General features: G+C 38.8%; 1 protein-coding gene across 4 annotated transcripts in view; it reads right to left on the bottom strand.

Moving 5' to 3' along the window:
- The window catches only part of SLC44A5 (solute carrier family 44 member 5), a 423585-nt gene that overhangs the window by 65025 nt on the left and 334772 nt on the right, over nucleotides 1–23788 (bottom strand). For all 4 annotated transcript variants that reach the window (XM_025288440.3, XM_044944837.2, XM_044944838.2 and 1 more), the window contains one exon: nucleotides 14528–14612. In XM_025288440.3, the coding sequence (XP_025144225.1) occupies nucleotides 14528–14612 (85 nt within the window). The remainder of the gene's footprint in view (nucleotides 1–14527; nucleotides 14613–23788) is intronic.

The raw sequence follows: 23788 nt of genomic DNA, 5'->3' as shown, positions 1-23788 counted from the left end.
CTATCAAACATGGAAGGAGGAAGAAGATTAGGAAAACATAAAATACATGAGTTAAATCTTCCATTTTTCATAGCAGGCTATCAGTGGATACTATTTAAAATTAATAAAGCATGAAATCAAAGAATATGATTCAAAGTTATGCAAAAAACTTCTAGAAGAACTAATACCAGTATTTATTTCCCCCCAAGTCATATGTTAAAATCAAGCCCCCAACGTGATGGTTATTAGGAGATGGGGCCTTTGCAGGTGCTTAGGTCAGGGGGATGTAGCCCTCATAAATGGGATTAGTGCACTTATAAAAGAGACCCAGAGATCTCTCTAATCCTTTCCTCCATTTGAGGATGCATAATAAAGATGTCAAACCAGGGAATGGACCCTCACCAAGAAACTGACCAAACTGACACCTGATCACGAACTTCCAATACCCAGAACTGTGAGATGTAGGTTTTTGTTGTTTACAAGCTTAGTCTATGGTATTCTGTTGTAGCAGCCTGAAGTGTCTAAAGCAACCAGAAAGAGGAGAAATTATCTTGTGGAATGAAACTGTGGGTAAGGAGTCTTAAGACAGGAGACCATTGCTTTTATTGTCTTTATTATAAGCTCTTCATTATTGTTGGTTTACTTTCACAGGCATATTTTATTTTGATACAGATTTTAAAAACTAAACCAAGTGGCAAATCTGGGCTTGTAGAATGTTCAAACAGATTTGTGAGATCTCTTTGCCATTTTGTAAGAGTTTTTTCAGTGAATTGCAGATAAAGGTACTCTTTCACTTAGATATCAAATTAATGCAAAATTTAAATGGAAGTTTTGTTCTCTTAATCTTTCCTGTTTCCCATTCTGAAGTTCATACTAGGTGGATGGGTATTTCAGTCTGTCTAATTTGGCAATTGGGCTGTATCAGACAGTGTTTAAAGTGTTTTCAACCCACATTTTATAAGCTGAAGTTTTTGTAGTAGCCAGAAGGTGGCAACAAAACCAATCGAGTTCTTGCAATTTAGTCGAAATTCCAAAGAAAAGGATCATACCCAAGTATCAAGAATAACTTCCCTGCAACCCAAAAGGCAGAGAAAGTCACACACATCAAAAAAGCACCCCATTTCACTTAGAGTTTATCTCTTTTGGCATTTTAGAAAACTCCCAGTTTTTCCCTTGAAATCCTTTTGTTTAGGCATGGATAAATGAAGCACAGAACCAACAGATTCTATCCCAAACTCTGTTGCACATCTCTAAGCATAGAATTTTAAGCTCAGTTATTTCATTAATCATGAAATTAATGAGCACAAATTTTCTGTTACAGTCTAACAAGTATGTCCTGGACCCAACTCTTCCGAGTGTCTAAACTGCTTACACATCCTAACAAAGATCCATTTCATCTGCAAATGAACATACATACACACACATTTATTTGTAATAACGGTACTTTTTTTCTGCTTGATCTATTTATTTTTTAGTGGAGGAGGGAAAAGAAGAGGAGGTTAAAACAATGTTTTTTGTCTGCTTCAAGCACTTTCCCAAAGAATGATGTTTCATTCATTATACATCATTATGGAAGGACAGTATTCTCCTGGCTTTCATGATGGTCTGAAATCAAGGTAATATGTGTGTTTTCTGAAATCAGGTGTATTTATTTGGACAATGTAGGTTGTCCTGTGTGTTCCTGTTCTCATATGTAAGCACTTTTGCTTCAAAAACAAATAAAAAATAACATAATACAACTTTTGTTTAATTTGGGTCTGGGCTAATTACTTAAGGAGCTATTTAGCAATAATGGTCTCAGATATTTAAATTCCCTATGACGCTGCAATTAATTAAGGGACTGCACACCCAAAGAATTTTCCACAGTTTATTGTGATCCACACAAAGGCTTTGGCACAGTCAATAAAGCAGAAATAGATGCTTTTCTGGAACTCTCTTGCTTTTTCGATGATCCAGAGGATGTTGGCAATTTGATCTCTGGTTCCTCTGCCTTTTCTAAAACCAGCTTGAACATGTGGAAGTACACGGCTGACGTATTGCTGAAGCCTAGCTTGGAGAATTTTGAGCATTACTTTACTAGCGTGTGAGATGAGTGCAATTGTGCAGTAGTTTGAGCATTCTTTGGCATTGCCTTTCTTTGGGACTGGAATGAAAACTGACCTTTTCCAGTTCTGTGGCCACTGCTGGGTTTTCCAAATTTGCTGTGGAAAATTCTGAAGGAGATGGGAATACCAGACCACTTCAACTGCCTCTTGAGAAACCTATATGCAGGTCAGGAAGCAACAGTTTGAACTGGACATCGAACAACAAACTGGTTCCAAATAGGAAAAGGAGTACGTCAAGGCTGTGTGGGTCACTAAGAGTTGTACACGACTGAGTGACTTCCCTTTCACTTTTCACTTTCATGCATTGGAGAAGGAAATGGCAACCCATTCCAGTGTTCTTGCCTGGAGAATCCCAGGGACAGGGGAGCCTGTTGGGCTGCCGTCTATGGGGTCACACAGAGTTGGACATGACTGAAGTGATTTAGCAGCAGCAGCAGCAGAGTACATCATGAGAAACACTGGGCTAGAAGAAGCACAAGCTGGAATCAAGATTGCTGGGAGAAATATCAATAACCTCAGATATGCAGATGACACCACTCTTATGGCAGAAAGTGAAGAGGAACTAAAAAGCCTCTTGACAAAAGTGAAAGAGGAGAGTGAAAAAGTTGGCTTAAAGCTCAACATTCAGAAAACTAAGACCATGGCATCTGGTCCCATCACTTCATGGGAAATAGATGGGGAAACAGTGGAAACAGTGTCAGACTTTTTTTGGGGGGGCTCCAAAACCACTGCAGATGGTGATTGCAGCCATGAAATTAAAAGACGCTTACTCCTTGGAAGGAAAGTTATGACCAACCTAGACAGCATATTCAAAAGCAGAGACATTACTTGGCCAACAAAGGTCCATCTAGTCAAGGCTTTGGTTTTTCCATTAGTCATGTATGGATGTGAGAGTTGGACTGTGAAGAAAGCTGAGTGCTGAAGAATTGATGCTTTTGAACTGTGGTGTTGGAGAAGACTCTTGCGAGTCCCTTGGACTGCAAGGAGATCCAACCAGTCCATTCTAAAGGAGATAAGTCCTGGGATTCCTTTGGAAGGAATGATGCTAAAGCTGAAACTCCAGTACTTTGGCCACCTCATGCAAAGAGTTGACTCATTGGAAAAGACTCTGATGCTGGGAGGGATTGGGGGCAAGAGGAGAAGTTTTCGACAAAGGATGAGATGGCTGGATGGCATCACCGACTCGATGGACGTGAGTTTGAGTGAGCTCTGGGAGTTGGTGATGGACAGGGAGGCCTGGCATGCTACAATTCATATGGTTGCAAAGAGTCGGACATAACTGAGCGACTGAACTGAACTAAACTGACCTAAAGAAAGGCAATGCCAAAGAATGCTCGAACTACCGCACAATTGCACTCATCTCACATGCTAGTAATGCTCAAAATTCTCCAAGCCAGGCTTCAGCAATACATGAACCATGAACTTCCAGATGTTCAAGCTTGTTTTAGAAAAGGCAAAGGAACCAGAGACCAAATTGCCAGCATCCGATGGATTATTGAAAAAGCAAGAGAGTTCCAGAAAAACATTTTCTATTTCTGCTTTATTGACTAGGCCAAAGCCTTTGACTGTGTGGGTCACAATAAACTGTGGAAAATTCTTAAAGAGATTGGAATGCTAGACTATCTGACCTGTATGCAGGTCAGGAAGCAACAGTTAGAACTGGACATGGAACAACAGACTGGTTCCAAATAGGAAAAGGTGTATGTCAAGGCTGTATATTGCCACCCTGTTTATTTTACCTATATGCAGACTATATCATGAGAAATGCTCTTCTGGAAGAAGCACGAGCTGTAATCAAGATTGTCAGGAGAAATATCAATAACCTCAGATATGCAGATGACACCACCCTTATGGCAGAAAGTGAAGAGGAACTAGAAAGCCTCTTGATGAACATGAAAGCAGAGAGTGAAAAAGTTGGCCTAAAGCTCAACATTCAGAAGATGAAGATCATGGCATCTGGTCCCATCACTTCATGGGAAATAGATGGGGAAACAGTGGAAATTGGCTGACTTTATTTTTGGGGGCTCCAAAATTACTGCAGATGGTGATTGCAGCCATGAAATTAAAAGACGCTTACTCCTTGGAAGGAAAGTTATTACAGCATATTAAAAAGCAGAGACATTACTTTGTCAACAAAGGTCTGTCTAGTCAAGACTATGGTTTTTCCAGTGGTCATGTATGGATGTGAGAGTTGGACTATAAAGAAAGCTGAGCGCTGAAGAATTGATGCTTTTGAACTGTGGTGATGGAGAAGACTCTTGAGAGTCCCTTGGAGATCCAACCAGTTCATCTTAAAGGAGATGAGTCCTGGGTGTTCATTGGAAGGACTGATGTTGAAGCTGAAACTCCAATACTTTGGCCACCTGATACAAAGAACTGACTCATTTGAAAAGACCCTGATGCTGGGAAAGATTGAGGGCAGGAGGAGAAGGGGATGTCAGAGGATGAGATGGTTGGATGGCATCACTGACTCAATGGACATGAGTTTGGGTGAACTCCAGGAGTTGGTGATGGACAGAGAGGCCTGGTGTGCTGTGGTTCATGGGGTCTCATGGAGTCGGACACGGCTGAACAACTGAACTGAACTGATCCTAAGAACTATGCAATCAACAGGGAATGAGGGAAGAATTGCAAATCTGAATGTCAAGTTAAACATGGAACATGGATTAAATATGGAACATGGAAAACCAATTTCACTGCAACTCTATCAATGTGCAACCTAAGCAGCACAGAATTGGGGGTTAGAACATGCTACTTTTGCCCCTTAGTAGTCAGTTGACCCTGAATGCACATTTTAACCTATCTGAATTTGCTTCCAAATTTTGAAAATCAGAGTAAAATAATGACACCTACTTAGCAGTGCTGATAGGTGGATCTGATAAGAACTTTACACTGATCTCCATCTTGGGAGCAAATCAGTGTCCTATCTGTGCTACCCCTTTATTCTGATTCATTTCACAATGAATATACCAGGCACGGACTACAATGAAGTGTTGAGGATACAACAGCAACACAAAAAAGAACGTCCCTGATGTCAAACAACTTTGACTCTAGAAGAGGAAGATAAACAAGTGAAATCAATACTCAGGATAAATTCATGTAGTTGTAAGTACCCAAGGCATTAAATTAGGGTCTCGTGCCAAAAAGTAACTAGAGAAAGTGGGGGTAAATGTAATGTTTCAGATGGAATTGTAGGCATTATACTTTATTCTTTAGCCAGCACACTGTACCATACTAGATAGAGACCCATGGATTTCTTTTTTTTTTTTGTCTAGATCCTACTTTAATTTTTTCCAGTTCTATTGAGATATGCTTGACATATAACACTGTTTTAGTTTAAGGTATATAGGATAATGATTTAATACATGTATATATTGAAAAATAATTACCACAATAAGTGTAGTTTACATCTGTGACTTCACCATACTGTACACTGTGTGATTGCTCTGTAGTGTCCAACTCTTTGCAACCCCATGGACTGCGGCCCACTAGGCTCCTCTGCTATGGAATTTTCCAGTCAAGAACACCGGAGTGGGTTGCCATTTCCTGCTCCAGGGGACCTTCACAACCTCGGGGTTGAACCTGTGCCTCTTGCATCTGCTGCACTGGCAGGCCGATTCTTTACTCCTGCAGCCCCTGGGAAGTCCATGTTGTGCACTGTCGTTGTTGCTCAGTCACTAAATCATGTCCGGCTCTTTGCAACCTCACGGACTGCAACATACCAGGCTCTTCTGTCCTCCACTATCTCCCGGAATTTGCTCAGATTCATGTCCATTGAATTGATGATGCTAACCATCTCATCCTCTGCTGTACATTACATCCCTAGAAACTTATAACTGGAAATTTGCACCCTTTGACCACCTAAACCCCTTTCCCACACCCAGACCTCCTACTTCTGGCAACTGTCAATCTTTTTTGTTTTCATGACTTCATTTTTTCTTGACAACACATAGCATAATGCACTAAGGGTCCATCTATCTTGTCACAAATGGCAAGATTTCCTTCTTCTTATGACTGATGTTTTAAAAATTAAATTTGTTTATTTGCATAAAATCACATTTTCTTTATCTGTATACCAATCCAATGACACTTAGGTTGTTTCTAAGACTTGGCTATTGTAAGCAGTGCTGCTTATAATAGTGCTTCAGTGAACAAGGGTGTGCATATATCTGTTCAAGATAATGATTTAATTTCTTTAGGTAGAAATTTCTTTAGATAGGTACCAAGTGGAATTGTTGGACCATGTGGTACTTCTATTTTTAATTTTTGCAGCTCTTCATACTGTTTCCTATAGTGGCTGCAACAATTTACATTCCCACCAAAAATCCACAAGGATTCCCTTTTCTCCACATACTTACCAGCACTTGTTTTCTCTTGTCTTTTTGATGATAGCCATTTTAATCAGATGATAACTCATGGTTTGATATGCTGATGATTAGTGATGTTGAGCACATTTTCATATAGCTGTTGGCCATCTGTATGTCTCCTTTGGAAAAATGTCTATTTAGATCCTCTGCTAAATTTTTAATCATTTGTTTCACTGGTTTTTTTTTTGCTATTGAATTACATGGATTCTTTATAAATTTTGGTCACTAAACCCTCATCAGATGTATGATTCACAAATAATGGGTTGTCTAAAACATCCAGGTTTTTCTGTAATATCTTACGGAAAAATCCAAATGAATTTTTTGGCCAATCCAATATTTTATCCCATTCCATAGCCTGCTTTTTCATTTTGTTGATGATTTCCTTTGCTGTGTGGAAGCCTTAGAGTTTAACAGACATTTAGCTGTTTCCATTTTATTATTACTATTTCATAGTACCTCAACATTAGGATGGAGAAGGCAATGGCACCCCACTCCAGTACTCTTGCTTGGAAAATCCCATGGACGGAGGAGCCTGTTAGACTGTAATCCATGGGGTCACTAAGAGTCGGACATGACTGAGTGACTTCACTTTCATGCATTGGAGAAGGAAATGGCAGCCCACTCCAGTGTTCTTGCCTGGAGAATCCCAGGGACAGGGGAGCCTGGTGGGCTGCCATCTATGGGGTCGCACAGAGTCGGACACGACTGAAGTGACTTAGTATTAGCAACATTAGGAAAGTTTATATAAATTCCCATCAGGTAACTTTCTAGGAGAAAAAGTGCTGAATCAAAAAGAATATACAAATTGATAAACTGTGATAAATCTTATCATATTTCACCAAAACCAGTAGAAAATTTGAATTCTTCCCCATGCTTTGGTCAACCCTGGAGATTTTAATCTTTTTAATTTGACAGCTTCATCCTGGAGTCAAGTGGGGCTTAGGAAGCATTACTACAAAGTTAGTGGAGGTGATGGAATTCCAGCTGAGCTATTTCAAATCCTAAAAGATGCTGCTGCTAATGTGCTGCACTCAACATGTCAACAGATTTGGAAAACTCAGCAGTGGCCACCGGCCTGGAAAAGGTCAGTTTTCATTTCAATCCCAAAGAAGAGCAATGACATAGAATGTTCAAACCACATACAATTACATTCATTTCACGTGCTACCAAGGTTATGCTCAAAATCCTTCAAGCTAGCCTTCAGCAGTACATGAACCAAGAACATTGAGATGTACCTTCTGGGTTTCAAATAGGCAGGGGAACCAGAGATCAAAATGCCACCATTTGCTGGGTCATGGAGAAAGCAAGGGAATTCCAGAAAAACATCTGCTTCTGCTTCATTGACTATGCAAAAGCCTTTGACTCTGGATCACAACAAACTGTGGCAAATTCTTAGAGATCAGATCACTTTACCTGTCTCTGGAGAAACTTGTATGTGGGCCAAGAAGCAACATGGAACCAGACATGGAACCAAACATTAGAACCAGACATGGAAAAACAGACTGCTTCAAAATTGGGAAAGGGGTATGACAAGGCTGTATATTGTCACCCTGCTTGTTTAACTTCTATGCAAAGTACATCATTTGAAATGCCATGCTGGATGAATCACAAGCTGGAATAAAGATTGCCAGGAATTATCAACAACCTCAGATATGCAGATGATGTCACTCTAATGGCAGAAAGTGAAGAGGAACTAAAGAGATTCTTGATGAGGGTGAAAGAGGACAGTAAAAAAGCTGTCTTAAAACTCAACATTCAAAAACTAGTATCATGGCATCTGGTCCCATCACTTCATGGCAATAGAAGGGAAAATAGGGGAAGCAATTAGAGATTTTATTTTCTTGGGTTCCAAAATCACTGTGGATGGTGACTGCAGCCATGAAATTAAAAGACACTTGCTCCTTGGAAGGAAAGCTATGAAAAACCTACATAGTGTATCAAAAAGCAGAGATATCACTTTGCCAAAAAAAGTCTGTATAGTCAAAGTTATGATTTTTCCTGTAGTCATGTATGGATATGAGAGCTGGACCATAAAGGTTGAACACTGATGCTTTTGAAGCAGAATCTTGAGAGTTCCTTGAACTCCAAGGAGATCAAACCAGTCAATCCTAGAGGAAATCAACCCTGAATATTTACGGGAAGGACTGATGCTGAAGTTGAAGCTCCAGTACTTTGGCCACTTGATGCGAAGACCTGATTCATTGGCAAAGACCCTGATGCTGGGAAATATTGAAGGCAAAAGGAGTAGAGGGTGGAACAGGATGAGATGTTTAAATAACATTACTTATTCAATGGACATGAATTTGAGCAAACTCTGTGAGATAGTGGAGGACAGAGGAGCCTGGTGTGCTGCAGTTCATGGGGTCACAACGTGTTGAACACAACTTAGTGACTGAACAACAACAATATCTATTAATTTGCATTTCTTTGAAAACTGGCATTGAACAGCACTTTCTATTATTATTGGTTATTATATCATATTATTTTGTTTTTAATCCTTTTTTCAACTTCAATATTGAATTACCCTCTTTTCCTTTTCTGATTTTGTACAAGTAGTTCATATAATAAAGCTTTTGACCCATTGTCAGATATATATGTTGAAAAACATTTTTTCCTGAATTTCTGCTTACCTTTTAACTTTGTATACCACTTTGTAGGTTAAAGTGGGTTTACATTGTGTCATAATATACTTTAACATTTTTGTTACGCTTTCTGGCTTTGGTGTCAAGTTTAGAAAAAGTTGTCTTCCCCATTATTCTATAAACCCACTCCTGCATTTTCTTCTGTTACTTTTTTGGTTGTATATTTTGTATTTAAATTTCCAAGTTTCAGTATTCATTTTGGCATAAGGTATGCAATAAATATCCAGTTTTATTTTATATTTATGAATAGCATTTCAGTTGATTCGGTATCGCTTATTTAATAATCCATTCTTTGCTACTGACTTGAAATCCCATCTTATCACGTTCAAAATATATATTTGTAAAGGTACTTATTTCTTTCTGCCTAGTTTTATGATAATTCCATACTGTTTTAAAGATTAAAATGTGATATTTTCAGAAATATTTTCATTAACTACTAAAAACTCTCATAAACATTTGAAATAACCTGTTAACTTTTCAAATTAATACACATTTATATAAGAATTAAAACATTGGGAGGCTTAAAATATGTATACTGAAAAGCATAGATGGTTCAGAAACATATATATCAATTTACCAAATGATAATAGTGTTATCAGAAATCAGGACAAACAGCATAGTTTTCAACAAATAATTCTAAGATCATTGGCTTTACAACTGGAAAAAAAGGAAGCTTGATTCCTACTTCATTCCATATACAAAAACAAATTGCAAGTATATTAGCAATTTATAAATTCTCATAAACATAGACATCCTGGAGAAATATAATTAAATGTTCTTTTCAGGAGGAAGACAATTATAATCATGAAACAAAATCCATAAACTATGAAGAAAATTAACATAGTTCAGTTCAGTTCACTCAGTTGTATCGGACTCTTTGCAACCCCATGGACTGCAGCATGCCAGGCCTCTCACCCATCAACAACTCCCAGAGTTTACTCAAACTCATGCCCATTGAGTCAGTGATGCCATCCAACCATCTCATCCTCTGTCGTCCCCTTCTCCTCCTGCCCTCAATCTTTCCCAGCATCAGGGTCTTTTTTAAATGAGTCAGCTCTTTGCATTAGGTGGCCAAAGTATTGGAGTTTCAGCTTCAACATCAGTCCTTCCAATGAACACAATGAACAGGACTGATCTCCTTTAGAATGGGCTGGTTGGATCTCCTTGTGGTCCAAGGGACTCTCAAGAGTCTTCTCCAACACCACAGTTCAAAAGCATCAATTCTTTGGTGTTCAGCTTTCTTTACAGCCCAACCCTCACTCCATACATGACTACTGGAAAAACCATAGCCTTGACTAGACGGACCTTTGTTGGCAATGTCTCTGCTTTTTAATATGTTGTCTAGGTTGTTCATAACTTTTCTTCCAAGGAGCAAACGTCTTTGAATTTCATGGCCGCAGTCACCATCTGTAGTAATTTTAGAGCCCCAAAATAAAGTATGTCACTGTTTTCATTGTTTCCCCATCTATTTGCCATGAAGTGATGGGACCAGATGCCATGATCTTAGTTTTCTGAACGCTGAGCTTTAAGCCAACTTTTTCACTCTCCTCTTTCACTTTCATCAAGAGGATCTTTAATTCTTCACTTTCTGCCATAAGGGTGGTGTCATCTGCGTATCTAAGGTTATTGATATTTCTCCTGGCAATCTTGATTCCAGCTTATGCTTCATTCAGCCCAGTGTTTCTCATGATGTACTCTGCACATAAGTTAAATAAGCAGGGTAACAACATACAGCCTTGACATACTCCTTTTCCTATTTGGAACCAGTCTGTTGTTCCATGTCCAGTTCTAACTGTTGCTTCCTGACCTGCATACAGGTTTCTCAAGAGGCAGATCAGAGGGTCTGATATTCCCATCTCTTTCAGAATTTTCCACAGTTTGTTGTGATCCACACAGTCAAAGGCTTTGGCATAGTCAATAAAGCAGAAGTACATGTTTTTCTGGAACTCTTTTGCTTTTTCAATAATCCAACGGATGTTGGCATGTGATATCTGGTTCCTCTGCCTTTTCTAAATCCAGTTTGAACATCTGGAAGTTCATGGTTCATGTACTGTTGAAGCCTGGTTGTCTTAGAGAATTTTGAGCATTACTTTACTAGCATGTGAGATGAGTGCAATTGTGCGGTAGTTTGAGCATTCTTTGGCATTGCCTTTCTTTGGGATTGAAATGAAAACTGACCTTTTCGAGTCCTGTGGCCACTCCTGAGTTTTCCTGATTTACTGGCATACTGAGTGCAGCACTTTCACAGCATCATCTTCCAGGATTTGAAATAGCTCAACTGGAATTTCATCATCTTTCAGAATTTGAAATAGCTCAACTGGAATCCCATCACCTCCACTAGCTTTGTTTTAGTGATGCTTCCTAAGGCCCACGTGACTTCACATTCCAGGATGTCTGGCTCTAGGTGAGTGATCACACCATCATGATTATCTGGCTTGTGAAAATCTTTTTTGTACCATTCTTCTGTGTATTCTTGCCACCTCTTCTTAATATCTTCTGCTTCTGTTAGGTCCATATCATTTCTGTCCTTTATTGTGCAATCTTTGCATGAAATGTTCCCTTGGTATCTCTAAGTTTCTTGAAGAGATCTCTAGTCTTTCCCATTCTATTGTTTTCCTCTATTTCTTTGCATTGATCACTGAGGAAGGCTTTCTTATCTCTCCTTGCTATTCTTTAGAATTCTGCATTCAAATGGGTATATCTTTCCTTTTCTCCTTTGCCTTTCACTTCTCTTGTTTTCTCAGGTATTTGTAAGGCCTTGTCAGACAACCATTTTGCCTTTTTACATTTCTTTTTCTTGAGGATGGTTTTGATCACTACCTCTTGTACAATGTTCATATGTACCTCTGTCCATAGTTCTTCAGGCACTCTATCAGATCTAATCCTTTGAATCTATTTGTCACTTTTACTGTATAATTATAAGTGATTTGATTTAAGTCATACCTGAATGGTCTAGTGGTTTTCCCTACTTTCTTCTTTATTTATTTATTTATTTTTAAAATTTATTTAATTTTATTTTATTTTTAAACTTTACATAACTGTATTAGTTTTGCCAAATATCAAAATGAATCCGCCACAGGTATACATGTGTTCCCCATCCTGAACCCTCCTCCCTCCTCCCTCCCCATTCCATCCCTCTGGGTCGTCCCAGTGCACCAGCCCCAAGCATCCAGTTTCGTGCATCGAACCTGGACTGGCAACTCGTTTCATACATGATATTTTGCATGTTTCAATGCCATTCTCCCAAATCTTCCCACCCTCTCCCTCTCCCACAGAGTCCATAAGACTGTTCAATTTAATCCTGAATTTGGCAATAAGGAGAAAATCTAGAAACTCTGAAGAAAATTAACAAAATCAATTCTTAAACCTATAAATACAGATTTTTAATGGCTCCATTATATTTTGTTAAATACAAGGGCCACAATTTATTACCATCCACATATTATTAGATATCTGTAGAGTTTCCAATATATTGTTATTACAAATAATACTTTAAAGAACATATCAGTGTTACTCTAGGATTGTCTCTGAATGATCTTTAATATACTGAAATTTATGGTATCCCACTTTTGTTGAAAATAAGTGGGTCATTGGCTTAAGTCCAGGAAACACTGTACAGAAGCCCTTTTAAAGATAGCCTGTTTTAAAGAACTAGCGATTTAGAGATCTGTATGATCTTTTTACCACCTGGTGCTTTCTTTGTCCTTCATAGTGTGAAGGTTTTGTTGGTAATGTCTGGGGTTTTTTGGGTTACTGAGGCTAAGAATTACCACCCTGTCTGAGAATTTAGTCATCTCTAATAGGCAATGAGGACCTTTGTAGACATCAACTTACATATTGTAAACTGAACCTGACATGATTAAGGATTTAATCATGTCACTCAACCTCACCCAAATTTCTGGTTTCTCTTAATTGCCCATAATAATTCTACCCTGTATTTTGTTAACACTTCCTAACCTTATTTTTTAAATCTGTTTTATATCTTGGAATAATAAGCTCTACAGTTACAGTTGGGTGACATGGGAACACAAGGGAAATATTCTGAGCCTTGTTTTTGCTCTTTCTGGTGGTAGAGAGAGCTGTTGTTTCTTTGTTTTTTTTTTTACTCTTTCATTACCAACTTTTATAGAAACTGAATTGGTTATGAAGAACCAGGAGATCGTATAAAAACTCAGGTATTACTAGAAAAGAAAAGGACCAATGAGAAAGGAGAATTTTTTTTTTCTAAAAATGTGGGTTTCTGTTTTGTCTTTATGAAGAAGAAATAGAAAACTTACTTTCAGAAATGCAGATGGTGACTGCAGCCATGAAATTAAAAGATGCTTACTACTTGGAAGGAAAATTATGACCAACCTAGATAGCATATTCAAAAGCAGAGACATTACTTTCCCAACAAAGGTCCGTCTAGTCAAGGCTATGCTTTTTCCAATGGTCATGTATGGATGTGAGAGTTGGACTGTGAAGAAAGCTGAGCATCGAAGAATTGATGCTTTTGAACTGTGGTGTTGGAGAAGACTCTTGAGAGTTCCTTGGACTGCAAGGAGATCCAACCAGACCATTCTGAAGGAGATCAGCCCTGGGATTTCTTTGCAAGGAATGATACTAAAGCTGAAACTCCAGTACTTTGGCCACCTCATGGGAAGAGTTGACTCATTGGAAAAGACTCTGATGCTGGGAGGGATTGGGGGCAGGAGGAGAAGGGGACGACAGAGGATGAGATGGCTGGATGACCTCACTGACTCAATGGACGTGAGTCTGAGTGAAATCTGGGAGTTGATGATGGACAGGGAGGCCTGGCATGCTGTGATTCATGGGGTCGCAAAGAGTTGGACACGACTGAGCGACTGAACTGACTGACTTTCAGAAATGAAAACTTCTGTTATGATTAACATTAGAAAGGAATTTGATGGAAGATTCTTTCTTGTTTGTTTCAGCTTCAGGGTCATTGTCAGCAGCAGGCTAGTTGTTTTGAAAAGCCCACCTGCCACTCATTGAAGACGTTCATGGTGTGCCCCTCACTTTGAAAGGTAGAATGGTTTATCCATAGACACTGTGACAAAAACAATTCTAACTACTGTACCATCTAGCTGTTTAGCAGCTACTCATATCTCAGCCTTCCAATAGCTCATTTCATACAGCATTTTAAAATATGACTTCTCATAAAGCTCACTGGTCCATTTATCCATCACAATTATATTTTTTACTAACCAGGGTCTTCATATATTTTAATAAAATTCTGCAGAACGATGACATCTTGTCTAAATCAAATAATATGAAATATCCCACCTATTTATAAACTGTCTCTGGGTAAAAGAAGATGGAAGTCCTATTTTATGAATTTCAGTCCTCTTATGATGTCTTAAGTAGGACTAATGCAAAAGTGATTTCCACATTCCAGCTTAGACAGTAAAATCAGCAAGGTGGCCATACTCACTCATTGGGGGTGCCCTTCTGGCCACAAAAGTAGCCCTGGCTGTCTGTAGGATAGGCCACTCTTCTGGGGTCACCATTGACCCAGGCTGTAGAAACAAGAAAAGACAAAACAATCAGCAACAGCTGGCTAAAGGCAGTCTGATTTGAGAAATTAGAATGCACCACTGCAACACACTAACCTCTCCCCTCAGTCACAAAAGATTATTGATTTTCTTCAAAGAGTAATTTCTTAATGAAAAGCAAAATAAAATATGGATGAATCAGTCAGAAAGCACATTTATTATTCTCTCAGGATTCATCTGGGTTGTAGCCAAAGCATGAGGTAACACACTTAGAAAATGACATTTATTAAAATGTGAATTAGAGGGCACACTACAAATGCTTGGTTGGCAAGAAGTCACTTTTGCTAGGGCTCAAAATGAAATGATTTCATATCAGAGCTAATAAATCTACAGTAAATATTATGATGTAATTCTTTTAGGTTATACGTAAGTGAAGACAATTTCAAAATTTCAAGAAATGAGACTATAATGCCCAATTCAAATTGGCTAATTCTTTATGATCTGTTATGACACTATAAAGGCAAACAGTAGCAACTTTTGAAGTAACACACAATAAAAATTCAGTATACATTTTGTCTAATAATCTCAAACTGCCTATAAATATCCAGTGTTTTCAAACTTCATGAAATTGAAGACTTGATTCTGTTTTCTTTGAAGATGCTAGGTAGGGTCATATAAATTCATCATCCTTATTTTCTAAGAATTATACACTTGCCAGCTATATTAGAGAACCACACAAAGTAATATATGGTAGCTAAATTGGGAAATACTCTAATTCTAACTGAATGCTTATAATTCCTCTAATTCGATTAATGCAATTCTATGTGGCAACCTGAAAATGAAAGTGTTAGTCATTCAGTCATGTACAACTCTGTGTGACCCCCACAGACTGTAGTCCATTAGGCTCCTCTGTCATGGAATTCTCCAAGGAAAAAATATTGGAGCGGGTAGCCATTCCATTCTCTAGGAGATCTTCCAACCCAGGGATCAAACCCAGGTTTCCCACATTGCAGGCAGGTTCTTTACCGTCTGAGCCACTTTCTATTTCCCTAGGAACTTTCCTGGGTTGGGAAGATCCCCTGGAGAAGGCAATGGCTACCCACTCCAGTATTCTTGCCTAGAGAATCCCAGGGACAGAGGAGCCTGGCGGGCTACAGTCCATGAGGTTGCAGAGTCGGACACAACTGAGCAACCAACACTTTCTCGTGGCACGGAAGTTTGTGGGAGGATGAAACCATGTATACATATGGCTGAGTTTCTTTGCCGTTCACCTGAAACTATCACAACATTTTTATCAGTTATACTCCCAGTATAAAATAGAAAGTTAAAAAAATCCAGTTCCTAAAAATTTGGAAGATGCATTGGTCACCGAACGTTTCCCTCTGCATTTGGAAAACCTATCTCTTTGTCCTTTGCTTCTTTTAACATTTGCCCAGCTATCTCCTTACCCACATTGAATGGATTTGACAGTTCATGTTACAATTCAATCACTCATATATACATGGCCTGTGTGACTTGGAAAGATAAAAATAAATCAATTCTGAATGAGAATTTTAATATGGAAAAGAAATTTTTCTCAATTTTTATCATCCATCCAAGCCTTTCCTTTTAGTATCCAAGCACCCAGAAAAGTCTCCATTATCTAATTCTTTCTCCAATGTCATAGAGACTAAATCAGTTTCATCTTCTAAATACCTTCTTATAAAATCTGACTCATTCAGGCAGTTCTCTCCCATCTCATTTCCCAGAAAAAAGAAAGTGGATTATAAGTAAGGCATTTAAATGACAACTAAGTGTTCAATGTACAATGTCTCTAGACACTGTTTTATTAAATTCTGTTTTTATAACTTAGTTTGTCAGATACCTAAGAGATCTAATTTTACAAACTCTATTTTCTGTAATATATTTCTTTAAGCTTTATCCCCAAATGTTTTAGTCCTTTTTTATACGCTTAATTCCAAATGGGTACCTAAAGAACCATTTCATCCTCTGTCGTCCCCTTCTCCTGCCTTCAAACTTTCCCAGCATCAGGGTCTTTTCCAATGAATCAGCTCTTCGCATCAGGATGAGATAGTTGGATGGCATCACTGACTCGATGGACAAGAATTTGAGCAAGCTCTGGGAGTTGGTGATGGACAGGAAAGCCTGGCGCACTGAATTCCATGGGGTCTTAAAGAGTCAGACACGACGGAGTGACTGAACTGAAAGAAGCATTTAGATTGCAACATTTGCTGCTTAATATTTTTACGACCCTGAAAAAGTCACTGAAATGTTTTAGTCTTGGCTTTCTAATTTGTTACTAAAAATGGTTATAGTAATACCCAATCCCAAAGAATGTTGAGAATATGAAAGAAGATAAAGTGGAATGCCTAATGTGGTACTAGGCATACAACGTGGACCTAATAATGCAAGTTCCTGTCTTACTTGGATTTCATGGAAACCAAACACTGATGCAGGTAACTAATTTGCAAAGTGATTTTAGTTGAGTGAAAGTGAAGAGAGTGAGACAGGGAAGGGAGCAAAGTCAATAAAGGGCATGTTAATGAGTGGAATAATGTCGTGAGTGAGGTGACTCCATGCTGCTGGGGACCTTCTCGGGAACCATACAGAAGAATGTCAGCCCATGCCACCATGTCGGTGGGCATGAGGAAACTATCTACCATAGTGGCAAGCAAACTTAGACGGACTGAGGGGTTGAGGGGTTGTGGTAACACCTGCAATAATTGTTGTTGTTTTTGTCATCCTTAGTCATCTGATTAAAGAAATTACTAAATGACCTCTATATGTCCTGTTCAGTTCAGTTCAGTTCAGTTGCTCAGTCGTGTCCGACTCTTTGCAACCCCATGAATCACAGCACGCCAGGCCTCCCTGTCCATCACCAACTCCTGGAGTTCACTCAGACTCACGTCCATTGAGTCAGTGATGCCATCCAGCCATCTCATCCTCTGTCGTTCCCTTCTCCTCCTGCCCCCAATCCCTCCCAGCATCAGAGTCTTTTCTAATGGGTCAACTCTTTGCATGAGGTGGCCAAAGTACTGGAGTTTCAGCTTTAGCATCATTCCTTTCAAAGAAATCCCAGGGCTGATCTCCTTCAGAATGGTCTGGTTGGATCTCCTTGCAGTCCAAGGGACTCTCAAGAGTCTTCTCCAACACCACAGTTCAAAAGCATCGATTCTTTGGCGCTCAGCTTTCTTCACAGTCCAACTCTCACATCTATACATGACCACAGGAAAAACCATAGCCTTGACTAGATGGATCTTTGTTGGCAAAGTAATGTCTCTGCTTTTCAATATGCTATCTAGGTTGGACATAATTTTCCTTCCAAGGAGTAAGCGTCTTTTAATTTCATGGCTGCAGTCATGAAAATGCAGTCACCATCTGCAGTGATTTTGGAGCCCCCCAAAAATAAAGTCTGACACTGTTTCTACTGTTTCCCCATCTATTTCCCATGAAGTGATGGGGCCGGATGCCATGATCTTCGTTTTTTGATTGTTGAGCTTTAAGCCAACTTTTTCACTCTCCTCCTTCACTTTCATCAAGAGGCTTTTGAGTTCCTCTTCACTTTCTGCCATAAGGGTGGCGTTATCTGCATATCTGAGGTGATTGATATTTCTCCCGGCAATCTTGATTCCAGCTTGTGTTTCTTCCAGTCCAGCGTTTCTCATGATGTACTCTGCATATAAGTTAAATAAGCAGGGTGACAATATACAGCCTTGATGTACTCCCTTTCCTATTTGGAACCAGTCTGTTGTTCCATGTCCAGTTCTAACTGTTGCTTCCTGACCTGCATACAGATTTCTCAAGAGGCAGGTCAGGTGGTCCTGTACTAGAAGTCAATACCAGTTTAGTTTATGTCAGAGTTCTCAACAAACACATGAAAATGAGAGAATAAGGTCTATAGAAGACTTGGAGATGAGGTGAGACCTGGGAAAGACTGGGAAATGACTAGGATTTGAGAAGGAATCAGGAAGGTGCCCAGGAGTGGGGAAGGAATTATAGATTGATGAAACAGTGTCATAATAAGAGGCTTCAATTTATTAAATGCTTACATGTATCAAGTATTATGCTAAATGTATTACATCCTTTTCTCATTTGAGTCTCACCATAGCCTGTGAAGTGGACATTATTTTCCCTTCAATTATTTGCAGCTCGGAGTTTTATTTACTCTTAAGATCACTCAGGTTTTAAGCAGCATAAACAGGGCTTGAACTTAGGAGTGCTGCTCTCTAGTGCTCATGCTTTAAACATTAGATTATAGTCGCTACACTGCTGCCTACTAAAGGGTAGATTAGGAGAGAGCTTGTTAACAGTGGGAAACAACAAGGTATCAGCATAATGAGGATCAGCAGTATGTTAGACACATATGGTAGGAAAGGAGATAACACAGGTAATTTTGGAGCCTCCGCCATCTGTACAAAAGAGCTTTGTACTTGGCAGGAGAAAGCATCTGGCTGACAGGGATCTGATGCCCAGGGACGATGGAGGGAAAGATGAAGATGGAAGTGTCAAGGGAAGAGTTTTCCTTGATTTTGTAGTTTTGAATTACTAAGTGGCTGCTACACCTCTCCATGCAGCCTCTAGCACAGAAGTGTTGCTGCAGATGCTCTGTTTTTGAGCTAGAACATCGAGACTTTGAGCTGAAAGTTGCAAGGGTCAGTTCAAACAAGTCACCTCAATCAAGGATATCTAGTTCTCTCTCTTTTTAAGTCTTTATGAATTTACTACAATATTTCGTGTTTTATGCTTTGGTGTTTTGGCTGTGAAGCATGCAGGATCTTAGCTTGCTGACCAGGGGTCGAACCTGCAGCCCCTGCATTGGAAGGCAAAGTCTTATCCATTGAATTACGAGGAAAGTCCCTCTAGTTCTCTTGTTCTTCTTCATTAAGTCCACATCTCTCCACACTTCCACTGGAGGAATATGGTGGGGGAAAAAAAAGAGGCGGGAAAAGGAAATATGCAGTAGCAGTTATTCTGTCCCTTAGTAAAGCAAGGGGCTTCTCACATTTTACTCCCTTTCTTGGAATTTCTCTATTCATGGAAATTCTAGAACTGTGCTGTCCAATATGAATAGCTACTAACCACATGTCTACTTCACACACAAATGTGGCTTATCTGAAGCGAGCCATACTATAACTGTGAAATATATTTCAGGTTTTAAAGACAGTATGAACAACAACAAAAAAGAATGTAACTATCTCATTAATACTATTTATTTTGATTATATTTGAAATTATAATATTTGGTTATGGTTAATTTTTAAAGGTATATTATTATAACTAATTTCATCTATTTCTTTTTATTCCCATAAATGTAGCTACTAGGAAATTTAACATTACATATATGACTCGCTTGAGTTTCTCCAGGATAGATCTGTTTTAGAACATTTCTTTTTTTTTTTTTTTTTAGTTTTCATTATTTTTTTTAATTTTTAAACTTTACAATATTGTATTGGTTTTGCCAAATATCAAAATGAATCCGCCACAGGTATACATGTGTTCCCCATCCTGAACCCTCCTCCCTCCTCCTTCCCCATTCCATCCCTCTGGGTCGTTCCAGTGCACCAGCCCCAAGCATCCAGTATCGTGCATCAAACCTGGACCGGCGACTAGTTCCATATATGATATTTCCCCACAAACGTCAGGGCTTCTTATATAAGGTAATTAATAGTGCCATAGCATCATGGCTATGTGAGTCCTTCTCAATCCTATCATACTCAGCACATCCTTTTCATAACAAATATTTGACAATGTTCCTTTTATAAAAATCTTGAAATAATATTTATAAAACATAACTTATCTACTACAAATTCTTTTAAAAACAATAACATGTACTAACTGTAATGTAAATGATAAATTAAAAATTAATTTAAAATTAAACAGTATGCATATAAATATGCAAATGCTCACATGTAACTAAACTGGAAGACACATGGAATAGTCAGATGCTTGCACCTATAGATAGAATCATTGAATATAACGGTTATAATTGCAGGAGGATTCAAGCAATTGTGTAGGAGATTCAAATACTACAAGTGGTGTTATTAGTCATATGATTTCCCTAAATGAACAAATTTTATTAAATTGCAACAAAAAATACAATCTTTCTTCAAATTCTCTTGGTAGATATTAAAACCGCACAAAAATAAAAATGTGTGATTTTAAAACAGAAGTTCTAGATTCAAGTATTTAAAAGCAAATTGTCACCTACATAAGTGGGACATGGGAAAGCTGGCAAGAAGTGCAGAATTGTCCTATATATTCCCAAGCTTCTATCTTCCCTGGCTCCCACCCACCCAACCATCCTCTCATTGCTGCTGCTGCTAAGTCACTTTAGTTGTGTCTGACTCTATGCGACCCCATAGCTGGCAGCCCACCAGGTTCCCCCGTCCCTGGGATTCTCCAGGCAAGAACACTGGAGTGAGTTGCCATTTCCTTCTCCAATGCAGGAAAGTGAAAAATGAAAGTGAAGTCACTCAGTCGTGTCCGACTCTTAACGACCCCATGGACTGCAGCCTACCAGGCTCCTCCATCCATGGGATTTTCCAGGCAAGAGTACTGGAGTGGGGTGCCATTGCCTCCTCCACAATCTCTCATTAAAAGATAGTAATACTTCCAAAACATTGTAACAATCAAAAATCAATTTTCCCAAAGACCTCCTATGCAGTGGTATTGCTCCAGTTGAGAATCACTGATTTAGATGTTCATTCACATTCTGAAAAATCTAAAATATATATATAAATTTCACATTATTTTCTCCCAGATTTTGGGGGGATATGCTCTCATGGAGTTATTATAATTTAATCCCATGTACTTGTAAAAAATTCACTTATTTTTTTATAGTCCACATATAAGTGATACAGTATTTATCTTTCTCTGTCTGATCAATTTAACTAAACATAATTCCCTCCAAGTTCATCCTTGGCATTGCAAATGGTGAAATTTTTACTCTATTTTATGGCTGAGTACTATTCCATTGTATGTATTTGTGTATGCACACACAAACACACACACACACAGACACCACATCTTCTTTGTCCAGTCATCTATTGTTGGGCATTTAGGTTGCTTCCATTATCTTGGCAATTTATAAATAATGCTGCCATGAAGACTGCAGTACACATGTCTTTTCAAATTAGTGTTTTGTTTCTTTGAAGTGGAATTTCAGGGTCATATGGTAGTTGTATGTTTTGTTCTTTTGAGAAACCTCTGTTCTGTTTTCCATAGTGGTTGCACCAATTTAAAATTCGACTAACAGTGTACAAGGGTTCCCTTTTCTCTGAATCCTCACCATTTGTTATTTGTGTTCTTTTTTGAAAATATTTGTTCTTAAAGGTATGAGGTGATACCTAGTTGTAGTTTTAATTTGCATTTCTCTGATGATTAACAATGTTGATCATCTTTTCAAGTGCCCATTGGCCATCAGTGTGTATTCTTTAAAAAAATGTAGATTTTAAAATTTGTATAGAAGGAGAAAATACTTCAAATAGCCAACACAATCTTGAGAAAGAAGAACAGAGCTGAAGGAACCATGCTTCGTAAGTTCAGACTATACAACAAAGCTACAGTAATCAAAACACTGTGGTATTGGTTTAAAAATAAAAAGACACATAGAACAATGGAGCAGAATAGAAAGTCCAGAGACAAACTCACACATTTATACCCAATGTACAGGAAAAGAGGCAAAAATACATAATGGAGAAAAGACAATTTCTTCAGTAGGTGGTATTGGGAAAACTGGAGACCTAGATGCAAAAGAATGAAATCAGAACATCCTCTAACACCATATACAAAAATAATCTTAAAATGGATTAAAGACCTATATGTAAGATTAGTTCAGTTCAGTTCAGTCACTCAGTCGTGTTCAACTCCTAGTGACCCCATGGACTGTAGCACGCCAGGCCTCCCTGTGCATCACCAGCTCCCAGAGTTTACTCAAACTCACGCCCATTGAGTTGGTGATGCCATCCAAACATCTCATCCTCTGTAGTCCCATTCTTCTCCTGCCTTCAATCTTTCCAAGCATCCAGATCTTTTCAAACGAGTCACTTCTTTACATCAGGTGGCCAAAGTATTAGAGTTTCAGCTTCAACATCAGTCCTTTCAATAAACACTCAGGACTGATCTCCATTAGGATGGACTGGTTGGATCTCCTTGCAGTCCAAGGGACTCTCAAGAGTCTTCTCCAACACCACAGTTCAAAAGCATCAATTCTTCTGTGCTCAGCTTTCTTTATAGTCCAACTATCACATCTATACATGACTACTGAAAAGATCAGAGCCTTGACTAGATGGAGCTTTGTTGGCAAAGTAATGTCTCTGCTTTTTAATATGTTGTCTATGTTAGTCATAACTTTTTTCCAAGGAGCAAACGTCTTTGAATTTCAGGGCTGCAGTCACCATCTGCAGTGATTTTGGAGCCCAAGAAAATAAAGTCTTCCACTGTTTCCATTTTTTCCCATTTATTTGCCATGAAGTGATGGGACAGGATGCCATGATCTTAGTTTTCTGAACGTTGAGTTTTAAGCCAACTTTTTCCACTCTCCTCTTTCACTTTCATCAAGAGGCTCTTTAGTTCTTCTTCACTTTCTGCCAAAGGGTGGTGTCATCTGCATATCTGATATTATTGATATTTCTCCCGGCAATCTTGATACCAGCTTGTGCTTCATTCAGCCCAGCATCTCTCATGATGTATTCTGCATAGAACTTAAATAAGCAGGGTGACAATATACAGCCTTGATGTACTCCTTTCCTGATTTGGAATGAGTCTATTGTTCCATGTCCAGTTCTAACTGTTGCTTCCTGACATGCATACAGATTTCTCAGGAGGCAGGTCAGGTGTTCTGGTATTCCCGTCTCCTTAAGAATTTTCCACGGTTTGTTGTGATCCACAGAGTCTAAGGCTTTGGCATAGTCAATAAAGCAGAAGTACATGTTTTTCTGGGACTCTCGCTTTTTCGATGATCCAACAGATGTTGGCAATTTGATCTCTGGTTCCTATGCCTTTTTAAATCCAGCTTGAACATCTGGAAGTTCATGGTTCACATACTGTTGAAGCCTGGCTTGGAGAATTTTGATCATTTCTTTGCTAGTGTGTGGGATGAGTGCAATTGTGCAGTAGTTTCAGCATTCTTTGGCATTGCCTTTCTTTGGGATTGGAATGAAAACTGACCTTTTCCAGTCTTGTGGCCACTGCTGAGTTTTC

Source organism: Bubalus bubalis, chromosome 6 (assembly GCF_019923935.1).
Source record: "Bubalus bubalis isolate 160015118507 breed Murrah chromosome 6, NDDB_SH_1, whole genome shotgun sequence".
NCBI classification, from domain to species: Eukaryota; Metazoa; Chordata; class Mammalia; order Artiodactyla; family Bovidae; genus Bubalus; species Bubalus bubalis.
The sequence above is the reverse complement of the archived record's forward strand: the minus strand, read 5'-3'. Positions and strand labels throughout refer to the sequence as shown.